This window comes from Pseudopipra pipra, chromosome 24, assembly GCF_036250125.1.
Source record: "Pseudopipra pipra isolate bDixPip1 chromosome 24, bDixPip1.hap1, whole genome shotgun sequence".
NCBI lineage: Eukaryota > Metazoa > Chordata > Aves > Passeriformes > Pipridae > Pseudopipra > Pseudopipra pipra.
In genome coordinates this window covers 4046177-4068600 of record NC_087572.1, presented here as the reverse complement: position 1 = coordinate 4068600, position 22424 = coordinate 4046177, and the positions used below count along the sequence as shown (strand labels likewise).

At 58.3% G+C, this 22424-nt stretch overlaps 1 protein-coding gene across 4 annotated transcripts; it reads left to right on the top strand.

The window, feature by feature from the left end:
- The first annotated feature begins 168 nt into the window (after positions 1–168).
- Positions 169–7091, top strand: TCEA3 (transcription elongation factor A3). 4 transcript variants are annotated; one of them, XM_064635031.1, is made up of 14 exons: positions 169–444; positions 1957–2019; positions 2124–2229; positions 2555–2720; positions 2989–3057; positions 3278–3346; positions 3473–3556; positions 3845–3922; positions 4020–4174; positions 4449–4510; positions 5341–5490; positions 6013–6159; positions 6254–6325; positions 6440–7091. In XM_064635031.1, the coding sequence occupies exons 1-14, from the start codon at positions 376–378 to the stop codon at positions 6446–6448; spliced, it is 1299 nt and encodes a 432-aa protein (XP_064491101.1). In that variant the 5' UTR covers positions 169–375; the 3' UTR covers positions 6449–7091. The 4 variants fall into 4 exon arrangements, with proteins under 4 accessions (XP_064491101.1, XP_064491102.1, XP_064491104.1 ...); XM_064635033.1 differs by having other exon boundaries at positions 178–444; positions 1921–2019; XM_064635032.1 differs by lacking the exon at positions 3473–3556 and having other exon boundaries at positions 177–444.
- The last annotated feature ends 15333 nt before the right edge of the window (positions 7092–22424 follow it).

Sequence of the window (22424 nt, the reverse complement as noted above, 5' to 3'; positions counted from 1 at the left end):
GTGGCCCTCGGGATTCCCTGGCTAAGCCATCCCGGTGCCAAAGCCCCAACCCTGTCCCCGGACCCCCCGTGCCCCCCAGGGCCGCCACAGCCGCGCGCCTCCCCCCGCTCCTGCAATCGTGGCTCCCGGCTATATTTAGCCCTCCCCCGTGCTATTTCGCCTTCCTGGCAGGAGTTTATAACTGGCCGGGACAGCCCCACCTCCTTTCTGCTTTCTCTCTCTTCCCTTCCCTTCCCTTTCCCCCTTTTCACCCCTCTTTGCTCCCTCCCACCCGCCTGCCCGGGACCCCCCCAATGCTGGCAGTGCCCGGCTGTGCCCGTGGCCACCGTCCTGCCCCGCGGGCCACCAGAGCCCGGCGAGCCACGAGCCCCCGGAATGGGGCCCGCTGAGGAGCTGGTCCGGATTGCCAAGAAACTGGATAAGATGGTGGCGAGGAAGAGCACGGTAAGGTGGCCGAGCTCCTCGGGGTGCGGGCGTGCACATTCACACACGTGTGCGTTTGCACACACGTGCACATTTACACACGCGCGTTATTTACGGGCGTGTTTGGACGTGGCAGCGCGGATTGGGAAAGGGGGGCGAGGTGTGCCCTTCACCCCCCTTCCCGTTCACCCTGGAGGGGCTGAGTGGGTGTAGGGGGTGCTGAACCCCCGCAGGTGCCTCCAGCACCCCCGGGGTGCTGCCTGTGCCACCCCGCCCGGCCTCGGGACGTTGGGGCCAGCACCCGGGGGGGGTTCATTTTGTCCCCAGTGTGAGGCTCTCCTGTGCCCCATTGCTCCCTGACAGTGGGATGTGGGGGTGAGGAGGAGGAGGTCTGTCCATGGGTGGCAGCTCCGGGTGCCCCTCAGCAGTGCCAGACTGTGGGTGACAGGTGTTTGGCCACCGGCCCGGCCACCAACACCCGATCGGTGCCGATGCCGCGGGCTCGGATCCCAGCGAGGGATCACTCCGGGCTGGGGGACACAGCCCCCCCGGCCCCCCCAGCCCTGCCTGTTGCAAAAGGAGGGGAGGGGGCTGAGCGCTGGCTCCCGGGTGGTTTTGGTGGTGCCAGGGGGAGCCGGGATCCAGCCCTGCCACCCTTGTGCCAGGTGAGGATCCATCCGGGGATCCTGGTGAGCCGGTTACGTGTGCTGAGCCCGGCCCTCAGGGTTAATATTTGACTGTTTCCAGCGGCCTTTGCCCCAACAAGGTGCAGGCTCCTGGGTGCAGGGGGGCAGCTCAGGATCTAGTGGCTTTTTGGGGTGCCAATGCTTGGTACCAAACCATATCCCGTGGGAGCCATGCGGGCTCTGTGTCCCGCTGGGAGTTACCCCTGGGGTAACTGGGGAGCTCCACACCCCTCCTGCTGCACTTTGGGAAGGGACAGAGCCAGGGTCTGACCACAGCATGGGGTCATTCCTGCACCCACCATACCGAGGGGGGCCTAATCCTGTCCCTGTGGTGGGGGTCCATGGAGCTGGATCCCTGGGGGGGGATACCTGGGAGCTGGGTCTGCTGCTGGGGCTCTAAAAATACTGAGGAGGAGTGGGAGGACTCCACACCCGACTACCTTTAGCCCAGGAGACACTGCGGGGGGTCAGGATGAAATCCCGGGGTGGGTGTGTCCCTCCTGCCCCTGGGTGGGGACACTGGGGGGTCCCCCAGCCATGGCCAGCTCCCAGCAGCTGGGGTTTCCTTAGAGAGGGGTTTTCTCAGGTTTTAAGCTCCTGCTCTGCAGCTGGAGACACGATTTGGTGCTGGGATGGCCCGGCAGGATTTGGGTGTGGGATTTTTCTGTGGTGTGTTGACACAAGGGGTCAGATGTTCCAAGGGAGCAGCCCAGCGCTGCTTTGGGTCCCCTTGGGGTGCCCTCCCTGGTGCTGCCTGGTGCTGGCGAGAAAAGGGGGGGACATGCAGGCCCCCTACTCCATTTATCTCCAGCTCCTCAAGGGCCCCCGTGGCTTCTCCCTGCTCTAGGAGGGGGCGCTGGATCTGCTCAAATCCCTCACCGGTTACACCATGACCATCCAGCTGCTCCAGGTGAGGGGCTGGGGGTGGGGGGACACCCCATGGGGCGGCTGGTCCTGGCCCTCCCGTGCCAGCTGGCACATCCTTAAGGATGTGTCCCTGCCGCGTGTCCCCAGACCACACGGATCGGGGTGGCCGTGAACTCGGTGAGGAAGCACTGCTCCGATGAAGAAGTGGTGGCCTCGGCCAAAATCCTCATCAAGAACTGGAAGCGGCTTCTGGGTGAGCAATGCCAGGGGAGGAAGGAACCCCCCAAAAGCCTCGACCTTCCCTGGGCCATCCCCAAACCCCAAACCTCAGGGAGGCTGCACTGGGATCAGTCCCAGCCCGTGCAGGCTCCCCTAACCTGTAACCCAGCCCTCCCAGGCGATGAATGGACTTGGACTTTCCAAGGGCTTGTTTTCGCTCCGGGATGGAGTGGTGTAAATCAGTGTGTGCCCCACGAGGGGTGAGCATCCCCCCAGTCATCCCCCAGCCCAGGATGCAGCTCCCCAGGTGCCCTGTGCTGGTTTGGGCTGTGGCTGTGACACCCAAATCCTTCCCCCAGAGTCCACCACCCCAAAGAAGGAGAAGGACACGGATGGGAAGAAGGAGAAGGACTCGGATGGGGACAGGGACAAGAAGAAGGGGCTGGATGTTTCCAGCTGCCCCAGTGAAGGGGTGAAGCACCCCAAGAACCCAGCTGAGAAGCACAAGGAGAAGCACAAGGAGAGGTGGGGGCTCCTGCCCCCAACTGGGGGGCACCAGGGGCTTATATAAGACCACCCTCTGTTTAGTCCTTAAGAGTTTATCCCTCTCTGCCTGCCCATGGATGCCCACACTTCTGGAGATGAAAGGGCAGCAGAAGCAGCACCAGGGTGGCTTTTGGAGGATGGATAATTGGGAATTTTTTATTTTCCTTTCTCTAGAGCTAATTATTCCTTGGATGAGGGCTGTTTGGATGGTGCTCATCTGACCCTGTCCCGCTCTCTCTCTCCCTAGGAAGCCCAGCAAATCCAGCTCTCATGCTGCCACCACCCAGGGCCACTCTGCCAACTCCAACCCAGAGAGGTACCTGCTGAAGGATGCCCTGAGCTCACACTGGGCTCTGCTGAGCACTGCCAGCCCAGGGGAGGCTTTCCTGGCAGCCTGGGGGTTGTGGGGCTCAGGGCTGACCCAGCTAGGGATGGGCTGTGCAGAGGGGCAGGATCTGGCTCACAGGACGCTGGGAGATGCTGGGGCTGGGCTTGCTGAGAGCATCTCTCCCTTCCTTTGGGCTTCCATGGTGAAGAGAGTCCAGTGACAGCCGGAGCCCCACTGCGTCCTCCAAGAAGCCACCTCTGGATGGCAAGAAAGAGAGGTGGGTGCTGGGCTGGGTGGGGATGGGGGAGGTTGGACCCCACCCCCTCACTGGGTTGTGATTGGGGATCTGGACCCACTGCCTAGTCCCTATCACTGTCCTCTGACCTGAGGCTCGTCCTGCCAGGAGGGACTCTGCTGACTCCAGGTCCTCCACCACCTCGGCCGCCTCCTCCTCTTCCTCCCCACAGAAGAGGCTCTCGGGGGAGAGGTAAAGAGGGGACGTCCAGGGCAGCCTGAGGATGCTTTGGGAGTCCCCTTTGGGGATGCCCTGACCGTGGGAGCCCCATCCTGGGTGGGCAGAGATGGCTGGGAGCCCTGATCCTGCCATGGGCCCTGGGACATTCCTTGGGAGGAGCAAATCCTCCCCTGGGGAGATTCTTGTTGGCTTCTGAGCGCTCACATGGACGTGCTGGTGCCCGAAGTCCTGCCACCATTCCCTCTCCCCTGTCCTGCCCGTCCCATGTCTGGTGTCATCCCACTGTCCCCTCTCCCCCAGGAGAGCCTCTGTGGGCTCCAGCCCCTCTCCAGCTCCCACAGGCTCACGGAGAAACTCCAGTGACAGCAAGGAGGAAAGGTAGGAGAGACCCATCCCGCTGCTGCAAGACCCTGGCAGGACCCTGGGGCTGTGCCAAGACCTCACCCCCTGCCTGTCCCCCTGGTGTGCCCCACAGAGCCAACAGCAGCAAGGGCAAACCAGAGACACCACGGACCCCCACCAGCCCCTCCTTCTCTCCCAGCCCCTGTTTCCTGGCCCCCTGTTACCTGACAGGGGATTCCGTGCGGGACAAGTGCATCGAGATGCTGACGGCCGCGCTCCGTATGGATGGTGAGCGGGGCTGGGGGGGCTGCACCCCAGCCTGGGCTGGTTCTCCTGTGGGACAGCCCTAAAGGGAGCCTTCAGCGCCAAAATGAAAGAAAAGGAGGTTGGTAGGGGTGATGGGGATGGGTCTTTGTAAAGTTCAAGGTGGGTAAAAATAGGTATTTTGGAGATGGGGTGTCTGGGATAAGTAGGGGGAAGACGTGAGGTGTTTTGGGGGGGCGCAGTGAGACTTGAATGGTTTCACACCTGAAAGTCACCCCTTGACCCCTCTGTCCTTTAGATGACTACAAGGAGTTCGGTGTCAACTGTGAGAAGATGGCATCGGAGATTGAAGACCATATCCTTTGGGGAGGGTGGGGGTCCCCGGGCACTGTCTGCTGGGGGGCACACGTGGGCTTGAGAGTGGTGATGGGGACAGGGCAGAGGGTGGCAGGGACAAGGACAGAGTGTGACAGGCTCTGCTGCGCTCGTTGCCTGCAGAGGGAGCCCAGACCACGGTTAGAGGATGCAGAGGCTGATGTTGATGCTGGTGTTGATGGTGAGCAGAGCACCTGCCTTAGTCCGGGGGGTCTGTATGTCCCCCCTCAAACCGCTCTGCTCAGGGATCTGCCTTCATCCCTGGGAAAAGAAACCCAAACCCAGCCAAGGCCTTTTCCTTGAGCCTGCTGTGGGTGCCTACATGCCCAGGCTGGCAGGGATGGAGCCACCTCCACCCACACCCAGTTCAAGACCTGGGGGTCTCTTGGCAGCCCCCCAAGACCGAAATCAGCCCCCAGGTGGGGCCGTACCCCTCCTGGGTACAGTTTGATTTTTGGTGCATCCCAGACTGTGCTGGAAGCTGTTGGCTCAGCCCACCTGCCCACACCTGTGCAGGCAGTGGGTGGCTTTTGGCCATCCAGGGAGGAGGGAACAGGCTGAGTCCTCTGCAGCACGAACTTGTCACAGCACAGGGCTTGCTGACAGTCCCTGAGCCCCACAGCCTCGCCTGGATGCCACAGGCATCCAAGGCAATGCAAAGGTGTTCTCTTCCCAAAGCTCTGCTTCACCCTCCTAAGCTCGAGGATGGGGACACTCAGGGAACAAATTCCCATTGAAATTGGCCATCTCCACATGGGCACCGACCCTGGTGACAGCCAGCAGCCCCCTTGATTCCTTGACAGGCCCCACATATCTTCCAGGAGCTGAAGAGCACGGACATGAAGTATCGCAACCGGGTGCGGAGCAGGATCAGCAACCTGAAGGACCCCAAGAACCCCGGGCTGAGGAGGAACGTGCTGTGTGGGGCCATCGAGCCCGCCCTCATCGCCCGCATGACCGCCGAGGTGGGCACGGGGCGGGGGGCATGGGGCTGATTCGTGGGTCACATCCATCCTTCCTCCACAGTGGATGGACTTGGCTTGGTGGTGCCCACACTGGGCTTGTCCCAACACCACCTCGTCCCATCCCGGTGTTCCCTGGGCCACAGGGAGCAACAGGCACGGGGAGAAAGTGGAGGCAGTGCCCCTCAGAGCCCTGCAGCCCCCCCAGCCCATCACAGAGCTGGCTGTGGGGTGTCACAAGGGCAGGAGTCACCCTGCAGGGTCCCCATTCCTCCTCCTCCTCAACTGGAGTCCACAAATCAGGCTCCTGGGAAGCCCAGTTTCCCCTGCAGGGAGCCAGATCCCTGCGGGCAGCAGTTTGAGGATGGGGTGATTTTTCCACCTGGGTGGGTCTGATCCCTCCCGCGAGCACAGAGAGCAGGATCAGTCCTGGTCCGGGAGAGGACGGGGAGGGTGCTGGACCACGGCAGGTGGCCGTGAGCAGAGCTGTGGCCACACTGACCACGGGGCCGACGCTGGTGGCAGGAGATGGCCAGCGATGAGCTGAAGCAGCTGCGGAATGCCATGACCCAGGAGGCCATCCGGGAGCACCAGATGGCCAAGACAGGCGGCACCGTCACCGACCTCTTCCAGTGCGGCAAGTGCAAGAAGAAGAACTGCACCTACAACCAGGTCAGCCCCGGCCCCTGGGGAACCCCAGGAGGTCTCTCCTGGCCCGATCCCCACCAGAGGGGTCTCTGCTGACCCGACCCCTGCCCCATCCCAGGTGCAGACACGCAGTGCTGATGAGCCCATGACGACATTCGTGCTGTGCAACGAGTGTGGGAACCGCTGGAAGGTCTGTGCCCATCTCGGGGGGGTGGCTCACTAGCCCTTTCCTAGTCCCCCCAAAATGTTGCCAGGGGGCTGGGTGAGGGCTCACCACCTGCCCTGTGCTCTGCCTCTCCTGCAGTTCTGCTGACGGTGCCGCTGATGGGGCTGGAGGGAACGTGGTGCGAGATGAGATGCTGTGGTGGCCATCACATGTGGGGAGAAGGGTGACAGGGTGGCACCAGTCCCTACACCCTGGCTCCCTGATTCCTTGCACTGGGCTCCCTCAAACATCCCAGGCAACCAGGCTCCAGCAAAGTCTGTTTTGCTCGAGAAGGTCCCAGTGAATTCAATGGTTCCTCCCTGTAAATCCCTGCCCTTTGCTCGGGTTGAGCTGGGATCCCACTGGGAACAGGCTCATCCCTGGATAGAGTGACTGGTATGACCTGGGCAGCGTGCCCTTCCCTGTGGGAAACCTGGACTTGGATGATTTGGGGGCAGGAGGAATGTCATCCCATGGATGTGGGGCTGTGCCCGGGGTTGGGAGTGGGTCAGGTTTTAACCCAAACACCTTCTTCCTCACCTGAACACTTGGAGGGAGGGCATGGAGGGGACGGGGTGGTTGCAGGGTGTCTGGATGCTCTCGGGATGCCACCGTGTCCCTCTATACTGAAACACAAGGACAATCCATCCTGGCTTGAGGGCACTGTGTCCCAGGGAAGAAGGAGGGATGGCGGGGAGAGGAGTGATGAAAAACCCTCCAGCCAAAACAATAAAGGTGTATCTGTCTCTGAGGCACAGACTGCTTTGTGAGGGGGTCCAGCACCTCTGCCTCAGTTTGTACCCCCCCAGCTCGAGCCTTGTGGTCCTCTGAGAGCTCCCACCCAGCTCCAACACACACCCTGCATCCACCAGCCCCCAGCTTGGGACGTAACTCTGGCTTGATGCTCATCCATCACCTGCCTGGTGATTAAAAACCTTTAATTATGGCTGGAGCAGCTCCCTGGCTGGGTCTGGATGCTGTGGGCAGGGCAGAACCTCCACTGACAGCCAGGAGGGTTTTCCAGGGAAAGGGCATCAGAGACCAGCTGGGACATGTCCCTCTGGCTATGGGAAGTTTGGGACAGAGCCTCATGGCACCGAGCCCGTCCCTTGTCACCACCAGCCTCTTCCAGTGGCAGTGAGATGTGACAGGGACACAGGAAGGTCACAGTGACCACAGGTGGCCACGGGTGAGGAGGAGGAGGGTGCTGCTCCCACGCCTGTGTGAGCTCACATGCAGGAGTGCAGGAGGACGGTGGAGCTGCTAATTAACCCGTCATTAATGTTCTAATCTTGGGTTGAGGTGTGAATTTTTCCCCAGGCAGAGCCCAAGGCTGTTTGCACCCAGAACTGGGTGCTAAACCCTCTGTGTTTGGGGGTCCAGGCCACCCCTGAGCCCCCCCAGAGAGCTCTCTGGGCTGCAGTGCTCGTTAGCACGCCGAAGTCATTAATAAGCCTCCAAGGCAATTATTTACGCTTGCAGAGTGCGTGTGGCTGCAATTAAGGAGTATAGTGGGTCGTGGGGGATGAATAAAACATCAGTGTGACCTTGAGCTGGGGAGGGGGAGCTCAGGAGGGGCAGTTCCAGGGCTCCTGGCTGTCCCCAGGGTGTCACAGGGCGTGTTTGGGTGGGACAAGGCTGAAACAGGGGGATTTGGACCTGGATTTTTTGGAGTCCAGTCCAGTAAAGGCATTTGAGCAATACCAGAGGGACCCTGGCCCCAAACACGTTATTGTGGAGCTCTTGGCACCCCTCTGTGTCCTTCTGTCCCTAGGGAAATGTCACCCTGTGGCCCCTCCCCAGGTCCCCTGGGAAATCCCAGAGGAGGAAAGGGAGCAGGGAAGGCAAACTGGAGATTAGGGCACTGCCACCCAGGCAAGGATGTCCCAGCTCCCAGGGAGGGCTTTCCCACCTGCCTGAAGCTGGAGGAACTCTTGGTCCTGAGGGATTCTCCGGCCTCGAGGGGGGGGGATGCAGGATGTGTCCCCCTGTGGCACAGCAGGGGGGGTGGCACTGGAACAAGGGGCAGTGAGGGGCTCTCTGGCATCCTCCTGTTTCCAGGGGTTGAAACAGGCTCTGGGTGGCTCTTGGGGACAGTTCCCAGCACTGAACCTCTGACCCACTCCTTGAGGAGGCCACAAACGTGTGTGTGTGTGTGTGTGTGTGTGTGTGTGTGTGTGTGTGTTACAAAACCCCAATTCCCAAATTTCCAGCCCCCAAACTGGGATGACTGAGCCCCCCCAGGAGATCCTGCCGTCCCTCCCCAACCCTCAGCCCCGTAGGTGCTTTGTCTCGGGGGTTTCCCCTCTCTCCACGCCGGTGACTGTCCCCTCCTCCCCTCCACACCCCCCAGCCTGGCAGGGAAGACGAGGAGGGAGGATCCCTGGCAGCGCTCAGCTGGGAGCTCTCTTGAACTTTGGGGAATTGGGCACTTCAGTTCTCCTTTCTCATCAGCGCTGGAGAGGTGTAGCCACGGCTGCAGCAGCTAATGCTGGTCCCCCCCTCCTCCTGCCCAGCCCTGCAGGCAGGAGGCTCAGACAAGAGCCCTCAGGAGCTCGGGGGCTCTGTCACAGCCCCGGCCCCACCCGGGGCTGGTCGTGACTGTGCAATGATGGAGAGGCTCCTGCAGTCCCTGCCAGGGGTTGATTTGCCCCTCTGGAGCCTCCAGGTTTGGATGCTCCAAAGCTTCAGCAGAAGCTGGTGCCTCTCCCTGCCTGTCCCTGCATGAATCATAGCATCAGTTTGGTTGGAAAAGACGTCCAAGACCATCGAGTCCAGCTGTTCCCCCACTTGGCACTGCCAAGCCCACCACTAACCATGTCCTCAAGTGTCACATCCACAGGCCTTTTAAATCCCTCTAGGAATGATGACTCAAATGAGGCTCTCAATCCTCCGTCTGATGGAGGTTTTGTATTCGACCTGCAGCCTGCAGCACTTCAAACAACCCCACGGTGTGTCCCCCATGAGGGGACAGCCACCACCGGTGCCACCAGACCACATCCCTTCCCCGGGGACTGCCCCGAGCCACCCCAGGGACACTCTATCCCACAGAGTCCAGCACATGGTCACCTCAGTGGCCACGTTTTGCTTTGCAATCCCAGCTTGCCCAGGGGTCAACCCCCTGTGCTCCAGCCCCCCGGCTCGCCCGCAGCGCGGGGGCTTCGCCGCTGCCCTTCTCCCCCGCATTTTTCCAGCCTTGACAAAAAAATCAGCACTTCGCTGCTCAGTGGTTTCCTTGGCAACCCCATTTCCCCATCCTCTCGCTTTGTGCGTCTGTAACCCCCCCTGGCCCCGGTCACTGGCCCCCAAAGCACAGTGACAGGCCCCTGTCCACAGGGATGGAGCAGGAGGTGGTGGGTCCCGATCCTGCGGGGACCCTCAGCCAGGGCTTCCCGAGAACCTGGGCTTCTTGGAAAGGGAATGGAGTGGCTGGTGGTGGTTTGTGTCTGAACTGGACTGAATTAAAGCTGGTTTGGAGCCGGCCTTTATGCCTCTGTGTGGGGTAAAAACTAAAAACCCTGTGCACGGGCTGCCCAGGGTGGGAATGGCTTCCCACTGACAAAGAGTGAGCTTGGATTAAATGGGGATAAATTCCTCCCTGTGAGAGTGAGGAGGCCCTGGCACAGGTTGCCCAGAGAAGCTGTGGCTGCCCCATCCCTGGAAGTGTCCAAGGCCAGGTTGGACAGGGCTTGGAGCAACCTGGGCTAGTAGAAGGTGTCCCTGCCCATGGCAGGGTGGGGGTGGAATGACACGATCAAGGTCCCTTCCCAACCCAAACCATCCCTTGATTCCACAACTGGCAGCCTCTGCCACACACGGAGCGGATTCCCGCGCCCATTCCCATGTTTGCTCCCAATCAATAGGTAATGATCCCTCAGGCACAGGCTCTCGCCGCCTCCCCAGCCCTCGAGCCCACATGCAATATTTACGTGCTGACAGCCGCGGGCTCCCGGCACGACTCGCCCTGCTGTTGGCAGCAGCCAGGATCCTGATCCCCTGGGAAAACCTCCGGCGCGGATCCCATCGCTCCCGCCCCCGCGCCGGGGCTGCTCCCGCGGGTCGCGTCCCTGCAGCCACGCTTGGCGTGGTGGGCGCAGGGGAAGGGGCCAGCCCTGCTCAGGAATCGGGCTGATTTTCCTTGAAAAAGCGGGAAAACGCAGCACCGGGGTGGTTTAGGGAGGGCAGGACTGATGCTGAGGGTGCTGAGTGGGGTTGGGGGAGCCCAGAAAACTCCCTGTGCCTTGGTGAGCTGGGAAAAGCTCCTGCTCTACCCCCAAAGCAGGGACTCCAACAGCTATTCCCAAATCCCAAAGGGGTGGTCAGTGCCCCCAAAGGGGTGGTCAGTGCCCCCAAAGGGGTGGTCAGTGCCCCCAAAGCCGAGCAGACCCCGTGCCAGCCTGGGACTTGATGCTGAGTGAAAACAGGAGCTATGGAGACCCTAAATATTTTAGGGAGACCACAGCTGGTGCATCCACTTTGAGCCGTGGCTCAGCCAGAGCTTTCCAAGCTCTGGGCTTTTTATTCAGCTTTTTGTTTTAATTAAACCCTTAAAATCTGGTTTTCCTGAGTTGCCTCCAGGGGAGGGGCAGGGGAGGATGGGGTGTGCAGGGATTTGGGGGTGGATTCCATGGGGATGGATCCCACGTCTGTCAAAGGATGTGGAGGTGTGTGATGGTCCCTAAACACCTGGAGGAGCCAGGCAGGACACGCCAGGCACTGAATGTCACCCAAACAGCACTAAAATAGGGGGGAAAAAATTGCTGAGCCTCTCAGTGCTGGCTCCAGCTCCAGGCTGGGATACAAACAGAATAATTTCCTTTCTCCTCCATTGTTCTGCCTTGATGTGAGTGAATCAGCTGCTTTGGAGCTGCTCTGAAAAAATTAATGATTGCCCAAGCCAGCCCCACCATCCAGCCTGGATCTCCCAGGCGAGCCAAAATACTCGGAGCAAAGCCATGGATTTGAGCTGACTGGGTATTTGGTTTGGGGTGTTTTTCATGGAAAAAAAAAAAAGGGGGGGGGGGAGAAATCAGTTTTCACCTGCAGTGTTTGCAATTCATTGGGGGGAAATGATTCATGGAGGTGTAGGGCTGTGATTCTGCAGCCCAGGCTTTGTGATGATTGAAAGCATCAAAAGACCCCAAACAGGACCCACATTTTCGCTTCTGAAGTGGAATGTGTTTCATGGAAAATTACAGAATACACTTTTCCTAAAGAAAAACCCTGTGCCCTTTTGTTTCCTGGCTAGAAAGGTTTGCTGAGTCTGCAGAGCACTTTGATCTCAGCCTTCCTAAAATCACTGTGCTTGGCACAGACCTTTTTTTTCCCCCCTCCTTTAGCTGGAGAGGCAGATAACTGAGCGAAGATCCCCCACTGAAAGCAAAAAATAAAATTTCCCCCCGCTTTCAGCTGGAATCCTGCACGCTCTTCCCTCTCACAGCCAGGATGGAGGAGATGCACGGGGAAAACCCTCCCCAAAATGCCATAAAACTCCCCCCAAGTCCCCCAAACCCACACCAATTCCTACCCCTGCGCTTCCCACGTCAGTAAGTCGACCTAAATATTACAGAGGGAAAAAAAAAACCACGTTGGCTTTTTCGCCTGACACTTATTTTTCTCCCTGCCAGGAGCTCTCGGGCACTCGGCAATTAGGAGCTGCAGATTAATCTTGAGTGATATAATGAAGTGCTGGGCGGCTGGAGGACAGGGCTGCTGAGCAGGGGGGGGTGTTTGCTCTCCAGATTAACATGGTTTAGGCCAGGTTTAGTGCAGACAGAGCACTCAGGGTGGTGGGGGGCTGTGGGGCTCAGTGGGATATTCGGGCTCGTCCCCATCCCCGGCTGCTCTGCACCCAAACACGTGGAGCGGGCGGGGTTCGTGCTGCAGGATGAAAACGATCTTTGCACATTTTCTAACCCCGAGCCGCTTGTAACGTCTCCAAAGTGTCTTTCCACCTGCTTTGCACCCTCCCAGCATCTCCCAGCCCCCGGTCAATTATTTTCTTGAGGAAAAATGGCCCAGGAGGGCAGGTCGGAGCTGTCCCGAGATCTGCCTCCCCCCAGCCACGTCTGTGCCTCCTTTCATAGAATCATGGAATGGTTTGGGCTGGAAGGGACCTTAAAGCCCATCCCATTCCAGCTCCTGACATGGGCAGGGACACCTCCCACTAGCCCAGGTTGCTCCAAGCCCTGTCCAACCTGGCCTTGGATACTTCCAGGGATCCAGGAGCAGCCACAGCTTCTCTGGGCAACCTGTGCCAGGGCCTCCCCACCCTCACAGGGAAGAATTTCTTCCGAATATCCCACCTAACCCTGCCCTCTGTCAGTGTGAAGCCATTCCCTGTGTCTTGTCACTCCAGTCCCTTGTAATTAGTCTCTCTCCATCTTTCTTGTCAGCTCCCTTCAGGTACTGGAAGGCCACAATTAGGTCACCCCGAAGCCTCTTTTCCAGGCTGAACAATCCCAATTCTCTCAGCTCTTCTTCTTTTCTCTGAGTTCCCCACAAGCCCGAGAGCCGAGAGCAGCTGGCACAGGGGGCCACATTCTTCCTTGTCTTTCCAAAATGAGAATATAAATAGCCTTGTCCTGTAAGGAAGCCATTACCCAGGAGCTGTGCCACCAGCGCCGGCCGCTCGCAGCAAACTCATTTCCCCACAGCAGCCAATTTATTCCCGACTCTGACAGGGTCAGACACCGTCAGGGAAGCAAATGCTAATTAATAGCACTGTGCAAAGCAGCCTGTCCGGGCACGGCGTGTAATTAGTGAGCAAACTGCTCCCACCACAGCGCCGGGGACGTGGGGAAAGGGGTGAGGGAGCAGCTCCTGGGAGGGACCCGCTGCAGCTCCCAGTTATAACTCAGGGTGAGGGCACTAATTGTGCTGGGGAGGTGTGTGTCACGCTGCTGTCAGCGAGACTGTGACACTCCAAATGTCTCCCTGCATCCCTTCGATCCCTGCACCGCCCTCCCTGTCCCGGTAGCCGACCCTGTCCCTGCTGTCCCCTCCGCCGAGGGTTCGTGCTCCCTCCTTGCCCGGTCGTTTTGCAGGTGAACGTGACATTTCCTCGGGCCAGGAGAGCTGCTCAGGAATACAAAAACTCCTGGTGATGGGGGATGCAGAGCCCAGGGAGGAATCATGTGCTAATGCCCTTACACTGCTGCCGTGGTGAGTCATCCAGGCCCTCCGAGGATCCCGGCTGCGCTTGGATACCGAGAAGGTGGAAGCGCAAGGCGGGAGGAAAAATTGCTTTGCTTGGAAGATATCTTGGTTACAGCAAGGAATAAAAATTGTCCCCCTGGCACCCACCCCCGTCCCACAGCTGTGGGGAGGAGGGTGGGCAAGGAGGGGCTCATTTAGTGGAGAAATGGGAACACTCAGCCTGGGAACATTCAAGTCAATAACAGAGCACAGCTATTAGTGGTTTTCTTCCTCCTGCCTGGAGGAGGATGGGCCTTTCCATCAGGCTGGTGGGGAAAATCCATCCTGGGGTTGGGAATCGGGTTGGAGCATCACCTTGAAGGTGGTTATGGGCAGGCACTGCTTCCCTTCATCCACAGCAGCATCTCTGCTCTGGTGCTCCTGGTCACTCAGCCACATCCACATGGATATGTGTGTGTTGCTACTTCCATAGGGACAGGAGGGTCTCCAGTTCCCAGGGACCACGGCCACCCCTGACCAAACTGTGCCATGGGATGCATCTTCCCAGCCAAGAAGAATGAGTTAAACCCCCAAAAAAATAGAAAACATCCTCTAAATCAACAGCATTTAAGCCAACACCTCCCTGTGCCAGGGCTGCTCCTGGCATGGCTCTGCCTCCACCAAACCGGGCAGCAGGAAGGGATTTACACATCAAACATCCTCTTCCCCAAACTGCTGCAGCCAAAGCCTTGGGAGAGGGGGAAAAAACCCCTCTCTTTTCCAGCTGTTTTCCTGTCCCTGTAAATAAACATCTCTGGGCAGAGCGTTTCCCTCAGCCTCAGGCTTTGGTTGGACATCAGTCATTTCATATTGCTCTTTTAAACCCTTGTGTTTGGCTCTCAGCCGTTTCGCCCGGCTCGAAGCAGGATGTTGGCACTTTGTGTTTAGAAAATATTTATCTGTATTTAGATAGGGAGACAGATAGCTGTGGAAGAAGAGCTGTTCCAGTCATTAAACCACCGCTTTCAATTTTTCCTTATTACTATTCTTCGTTTAAGCACAGGCCGGGCTGGCCAAGTGCTCCCCAGGGACAGACCAGCTGAGCCCGGCAGGTTTGCAGCTCTGAAAGGGGGGGTCTCCAGAAAAAAAGAAGTTAAAATTATAATCAGAGAGGAAATCTTCCCTGAAAATGTCTTCCCAAGGCGGAGGCACTCAGGAAGAGGACGGGGATGTGGCTGGAGTCTGTCCCTGGCTTCGTGCTGGGCTGGGAAGGCTTCAGGGAGGAAGAGTGGGAGCGGGTGGGAGGAAGATCCAGCATGTTTGTGAGATGCAGGGGGGTGAAGGGAGGGGGGGTTTCTTTCAGGAGAAGAAAGAAAAGAGGGAGAGAAATCACCTTCTCTGATCAGCTGTCTGAGGTTCTGCAGGATGGAGAGGCTGGAGGAGGGGGAGCTGCCTTTGAAGCTGGGAGAGGCACAAACAGGCGATGGCTGAGTGCAGCAGCCTTCACTGGCACTGCTCCTCTTCCTCCAGCTCCTTCCTGCTCCCTGCCCTCTGCCCAGACTGGCAGCCCACCCTTGGGATGGCCAAAACACCCTTTTAGGGGTGCCCAGCATCCTGCTGGGCTCTCACCGTTGCTCACGTACCGGGCTCTCCCAGAGCCAGGGATTTTCTCCAAGACTCAGCACTGATGGGGTTCAGCTCCTTTCCCTCCCTTTTCCCTGGACATCCCTCTGCTCTCCCAGTGCTGATTGATGGGCAGGGAACACCAGCAGCAGCTCTGCCCCTCAGCTCGGTGTCGCTCCCGGCAGCGGCGAGGGAAGCAGGTGGCAGTCTTGGAAAAACCCGGCATTGGGCAGCCACCATCTGTGTCCCTGTGGGTGGAGGAGGTGCTGCCCTCCCAGGGTGCTCTCCTGAGGCCACCAGGGCCAGCCAAGACAGATGGGAGCAGGCACCTGATGGTATCAGGCTGGGAACTGAAGCAAAGCAAAATCCCCAGCGCTGGCAAAGGGGTGGGGGAGGAACCCACAGAGACAGCTGTGGCAGGGATGGCATCACCAGGAATGTTCATCCCCCATCAGCAAGGGATGCTGTTGGCTCTTCTGCTGGAGATCCAGCTTGGACAAGCCAGGGATGAGCTGGAAGGCGGGTGGCTGGTGACCAGAGATCTTTGTTTGGGCTCTGGCCAAGCCTGTGTCCAGTCTGGCTCTGGCTGATTCCAGCTCCTGAGCCCTTCAGAGCTCGGTCGAAGCAGCAAGGAAAAATCCTGAGCTTTGCTGAGCTTTTTGGGGTGAGTCCTGCCCCAGCACTGAGCCATCCCTCACCCCTGTGGCATCCAGGGGCAAAGCCATGCAGGTGAGGGACACTGTGGATGGACTCCCTGCACAAGTCCAGCCCTCAGGATCCACTGAGCATCCTCAAAACTTCCCAGGATTCTGCCACAAACCCGAGCATCTCTTCAGGACCTGCTCCTGAGAGCCCACACTGTGATGGGGACACTCTGCCCCATGGCCAGGCAGTCACCCTGCCCAGCCCTGGCACTGGCTCTGAGATAACTGGGAAAAGATCCTTAATCACACCCTGTAACCCCCCCTGCTCAATCCCTTGCCATTGCCTCCCTGACCTGCACATCTTTGCTCCTGGCAGGGACTGACTGGCACGAAAACAAAGAGCTGGTGGGAGCTGATGCTCTTTCTGCATCTCCAAACCACCCAGCTCTTCATCCTTCAGCCCCAAACCAAACCTTAGCCAACCCCTCCTGCCCTTTTCCACCAGGTTTCCACTGAAAAGAGGTTTCCTGTCTGCTCCCAACCCCAAACCAACTCACCCCACAGACTTTTGCAGGAGCATGAAAACAGGTGGAGGGAAGAGCTGGGCTCTGTGTCCAGAGCAAGAGGCACCAAAGCTGCGCTCTGGGATTTGGCACAGTTAAGAGAGCAGCAGGATTGCAGCTGGGATAGCGCTGACCTGGATTCCCAACATCAAAGACAACACCAGCTTCCTCCTCAGCATCCCTGGAGCCCTCAGAGGAGGTGAATCAACGGGCTGAACGCCCACGTGTCCGTCCCATCCCTGGCACTGGCACCCAGGATGGCGAGTGCTGGCAGGGGCGTCCCCCCTGTGCTGCAGCACAGAGCTAAAAATCTGCAGAAAATCTAAATACTGAGAAAGAAAACTGCCTCCTCCATGATCAGGGTGGTCAAAGGTGGCCCAGGGGGTCTAAGCCACATCTGGCCTGGGTCTAACCCCCATCCTGCTGGTACAGCAACAGGCACTGGCAAATCTCCAGTCAGATTTGTGGAGGTGGACAAATGGATCTTATCCCTTAGGAAACCTGGCCCTAACAGTCCTCCTTGTCCCTTGCTAGTGCTGCATGTGTGTCCTTGTCCCTCCAGCATGTCATGACCAGCCCCGGGCGCCAGGACACACAGTCCCCATGTCACCACAGGCCACGAGCACCAGGGCACAGAGTCTCCCTGTCGTGACCAGCCCCGGGCACCAGGACACACATTCCTCATGTCACCACAGGCCACGGGCACCACGACACACAGTCCCCATGCCCCAATCTCAAGGGACCTCCTCCCTGCCCGGGAAAGCCCAGCCCCAGCCCCTTGGGCAGCCCAGGGGTCACACTGACACCAGTTCTCTCCACCAGCAGCAAAAAAGCTTAATTTTTCCTGCCGGGCTCTGTCTGGGAGCAGCATCCCAGCCTGGATTCCCCCTCCCCACGCTGGTTCGTTTATGAGATGACTCACAAGTTGTTGATGCTCCCGACGCGCATCGGGTGGAAGCAGCGCTGCCACCTCCGAGCGCCAGCCGGGGAGGAGGGGGGGGCACAGCCCGGGCTCCCGGCGCCCCGAAATCCAGGGAGACGCTGCCAGTTCCCAATCACTGCTCCATTGTCAGCCAACGGCAGCACAGAGGGGGGCGGTGGGGTGGTGAAAATACCTAAATAAGCAACAATCAGGGAAAACAAAGGCCCTCCTGCGGGGATTGAGTCCCGCGGGGATGGGGTGTGATGCACGTCCTTCCTTCGGTACCGGAGCGGCTCGGTGCCCACGGGGCATTTACTGTCCCCATCCCTGCCGCTTTTATGGGGCCGGGCACGAGCCTGGGTGAAGGAAAAGGATTCGGTAGCCCCCTCCAATAAAATAATGACTTTGGAGGCATTTTTCAAGGAAAAAGGATGAACCAGCTGATGCACCCACCCTGTGTTTGGAAGGACCCTGCGTGGGAGCAGAAGGCTCAGGGGAGGCTGGCACTGTCACCAGCCCGAGCCTAGCAAGGGGACAGTCGCCCTCATGTCCCAGGAACATCTCAGGAACACTGGTGGCATCACCCTCGGGACACCACCGACCTCCAGGAGAGGGATTGTTGACTGTAAGGTGCTGAGCAGTTTTCCCGTCCAACCTCCAGACCCGGCTCCGACTCCGGGCAGCCCGGTGTGCAAACCTTGGCCTCGGACACAGCCCCTCCACACCAAATGCCGAGGAAACAATGCTGCAAACCCCTCTGCCCCCCTCCCCCCTCCCATGCAGCCACGCAGAACGGGGAGGCAGAGAAGAATCTCATCTAATTTTAACTCCCCTGACGGACGGGCTTTGTTCTTTCCAGCAGCTGCCCCGCAAGGTATGAAAACATTCAGATATGTTGACGTGGGAAAACAAAACACACAAATCAGCCCATTTTCCTCTTCAAGGCCGATTTATCTGGAGCTGTCAGTGGCGGGAGGGGAAGTGATGAGCCCTGGGGAGATGGGGGAGCAGCCTGGACTTGCAGCTCGGTGGGTACCGGTGCGGTTGGGATGCTCGTGGAGCATCTGGTCCGTTCTCTCCAAAGCCCCAAAACACCTCAGATCTACAGAAAACAGAACGACATTTTCTGCTGCAATTCCCCAAGGTGTGGTTCCTCACATGCCCCAGCTCATCCTCCAAAATGAGAGGAGCTGGATGCCGAGGGAGCCCCCCCAGAAACGTGGTTCACCACAAGATGGGCTCCATCCTGGTGCCTCCACCGTGCTGACAGCTTGGGTTTCTGAGTTGGGATGGGGGGGATCAGGCCCTGGAGAAGGGTTTCTGAGTTGGGATGGGGGGATCAGACCCTGGAGAAGGGTTTCTGAGTTGGGATGGGGGGATCAGACCCTGGAGAAGGGTAACAGCAGCTCAGAGAGAGGGGGAGAGGGAGGGGCTGGCAAATCCCTCTGCAAGGGCTGGTGCATCACTTCTACAAGGGGATGGATGGATGGATGGATGGGTGGATGGATGGGTGGATGGACAGACTGATGGATGGGTGGATGGATGGTGCAAACACAATCCTGCTCCTTTTGCATGTGGTTTTCACTACCAAGAGCAAAACCAGGCAAATAATTCCTTCTCTTGGCAGGGTGCAGGTGAAACATTCCAGAGACTTTCCAAGCAGCATCTGATTTTGACTTCTAGGGCAGTGGATTTGTTGAGGGGTTTGTCCATTTGCTGCCCCAACAGGGTTATTTTGGGATGTGGTGCATTTCAGCCACCCTGTCTGCGTCCCCACAGGATCGATCATGGACGCAGAGCTCCAGGTCGGGGTGGGAGTTGCTCTAAAGGCAAAACCCTGCACAAATGAAAATTCTGCTTTTGTAGCACTGGGAGGTGAGAGAGAGAGACACAGGGACTGTGAGGGAAGCAGGAGAGCCCAGGGGGAGGCACTGGGGGCTGCTCCTCTTGCCGAAAACAACCCTCACCCCAGCTGAAAGCCAGTGCACTCAGCTGTCCCAGCACTGCTTCTTCAGGTTTGGGGCTAAAAAGAAACAGTAAAAAGGGAGCACTTCTATCCCTGGAAGTGTCCAAGGCCAGGTTGGACAGGGCTTGGAGCAGCCTGGGCTAGTGGAAGGTGTCCCTGCCCATGGCAGGGGGGTGGAACTGGATGAGCTTTAAGGTCCCTTCCAACCCAAACCATTCCATGACTCCAGGATTCTGGAAGATGGGCACTATGCAGGAGGAATAAAAACTGGAGCTTCCCATCTCTGCACCACAGCCCTGAAATGTCACAGGCAGGACTCCAGCTGGCTGCCAATCTGGAAATTATATGAAAACGTCTAAATATTTTTATATATTTGTATTTTAGACATGGACATGTTTCTATCACAGTTCTACACCTGGCAGAGCTGCCCTGGCTCCCACCTGGGCACAGGATGCAGCTGTGGTGTCATCAGAGCTCTGTCCAAGGCTCTCTCTAACAGGGCCATGGCAAGACAAGGTGAGAAGCACCTACAGAGGCTTAGTGCCCTTCTGAATTCCTAAAAATCATTGGGGAGAAATCTTTGCCCGCTGCCCCATTTCCTTCTCCATTGAATTAACCTCCAGAGATTCCCATGGATTTTGACTGGAGTCCTGCCAGAGCAAATTCAAGGCTCTTGCCTGTTATTTTTATGGCCATTTTAATTAAAACCAATAAATTCCGGGGGGAAAGTGGGTCTTTCCAGTGTGAAATACACTTTGTCAAGTTTGCAGCCTCTGAGTAAATCAAAACGCTGCCGTCAGGGGCTCCAGCTGTAAATCCCCCTGGATGGATCCCAGCTCACCAGGCAGGTGAGTAATGTGAATTTTCCTCCTTGACAGCCTCAGTATCTCTCTCACTTCCTCCATTTGATTTATTATTTATCCATTTTTCAGGGCGAGGAGGGGAAAATAAGAAAATAAGAGCTAAGGCATTGCCATGGAGAACTTCCCAAGAGGAGCAATCCCATGGGAGAGCAGGACTCGATCCAAGATCACAGAATCACAGAATGGGTTTGGACCTTAAAGATAATCCAGTCCCACCTTCCAGGTTGCTCCAACCTGGCCTTGGACACTTCCAGGGATCCAGGGGCAGCCACAGCTTCTCTGGGCAACCTGTGCCAGGCCCTCCCCACCCTCCCAGGGGAGATAAATTCATTTCACTGGGGAAACTCAGGGTGCAGAGAGAACTCCCAGCACCAGCAGTGGGGTTCAGGATTCTCTGTGCACCTCCAAGGGGTGATGCTCTCCTGTCCAACATGCCCCCCCTGCCTCAGTTTCCCCAATTTTGGAACCCCTGTCCACGGCAGTGGCCGGGCTGGGCAGGCGGAGCAGCAACAGCTGAGTGCAGGCAGATGAACACCAAAGCCCTTTTAAAGATTTTTCCATTTGTTTTATGTGTCCTCTGGGTTTATTTTTAACATTCCAGCCGGAAAAAAAAAAAAAGGAATAAAATTAAAGCCACGCCGGAGCTGAGCCGAGAGGACGTGTTTGCTGAGACCTGCCAGGATGATTAGTCCTTTGCGGATAACCCCTTGGAAAAGGGTCAGGCTGGGGGCTCCGGCCGTGCCGGGGGCCAAGGAAAGGGATGAGTCCTCTTCCGAAGAGCTCCTCAGCCGCGCTAAAAGCTGGTTTACACTCCTTGACCTGACGTTTTCCTCCCTCTGGGAGTGATCAGGAGCCCTCCTGCGTCAGAGCCGGGCAGGGCAGGGACTCAACACCTCGCTCTGGGTCTGGGAGGGGGTTTTCACCCCGGGAAGGTCCTTAAACCCCGTGTCCTGGACCGCGTGCAGCGTGTACCCCTCTGTGCTGCCTCGTCACAGGAATGGGAACACCCTCCAGGTAAAGAGGGTGGTGCATCCCAAGTGCAGCACCCAAGATATGCACATTAAATTTATCCCTGTGCTCCCAATTCCTGACCAGACCCATCCCACCATCCCTCTGGGACAGAGCCAGGGCCACCAAACCCCTCGCTGTGCTGACAGAAACCCACGGCACGTTGTTCCTGCCTCCCCACTCAGCGGCCCTGGAGCTGGATACCATCTGAGCCATGGGATGAATGAAAAGCCATTAATTCCCTCCTGGGCGTTTTTATGAGGCTCTTGATGAAATGTCTGGATGCTTCAGCACTGCAGGAGTTTGATGCTGGCAGAGCTCTGTGCAGACTGAAAACCCCGTCTCCAGGGTTGAACCAGCTGCTGGTCTCTTGTCCTGTGTCCCCTGATCCACCCCTCCTGAGCCAAAAGCACCTAAATTGCACCAAATCATCCTCTGGCAGACCCAGCGCTGCCCCAGGGCAGTGAATTAATCCATCCCCAAAGCAAATAGAGGGGGACACCCCAAATGTGGGTACCCCCTCATCCACTGGGGCTCTGGGAGAAATGAGGCTCCTTCTTCTCGGCTTTGCAGACCCTGAAAGGGGGGAGCCCTGCCAGAGGAGGGGGGTGCTGCCCCACGGCTGGTAAGCATCCTTGGAAAGGGTAGGGTGACCCTCAGCACCCCACAAAGCCCAGCTCTGCTGAGCAGGTGGTGCTGATGGGTCTGTGCCTGCCCCCCCACCCTGCAGCTTCCCCCCAAACCCCTCAGCCTGCAGCAGCATCTCTCCTAAGACCCCCAGCATCCCCCCCATCCCTCCCAAGCTTCCCTCCTAAGTCCCCGCAGCACTGCTCCCCAAATCCCTCTTCAGCACCCCCCGAACCCTTCACCCAGAGCACCCTCCCATCTTCCCCCCGCCCAGCATCCTTACAAAGCCCCCCACTGCTAGTATCCCTCCAATTCCCTCCTGAATCCCCCGTAACCTCCTCCCAAACCTCCTCAGCACCTCACACCCACCCAAACCCACCCAGCACCCCCCAACACAACAACATATGTGGGGGGGTGGGAGAAGAGAGAGGGGGGAAAAGGCACAGAGTGGAGGGGACTGGAGAGACCCCAGCTTTGCTTTGGGGACAAGGGGGCTGGTTGTCCCCCCCCCTTTCTTCCACTTCCAGACAAAGAAAACCCGAAACAGCCATAACGTCGGGATCCATCTCAGCCCCCCCTCAGCCCGGGGACCCCCGGGACGTTCGGGGCCGCCCCCGCAGCCCTCGCCGGCTCCGGGGGTGGGCGACAGGCAGGGATAGGGGAAGGCAGGGACCGGGAGGGATGTGGGGACAGACAGGGATTGGGGTGGGGAAGGCAGGGATGGAGGGGAG

What these genes read in the sequence shown, in the direction of transcription:
- TCEA3 (XM_064635031.1), top strand. Translation starts at nt 376, where the DNA reads ATGGGGCCCGCTGAGGAGCTGGTCCGGATTGCCAAGAAACTGGATAAG. An exon ending in GAACTGGAAGCGGCTTCTGG is followed by an intron (nt 2,230 to 2,554) that starts GTGAGCAATGCC and finishes TCCTTCCCCCAG; the next exon opens with AGTCCACCACCCCAAAGAAG. An exon ending in GGCCGCGCTCCGTATGGATG is followed by an intron (nt 4,175 to 4,448) that starts GTGAGCGGGGCT and finishes TCTGTCCTTTAG; the next exon opens with ATGACTACAAGGAGTTCGGT.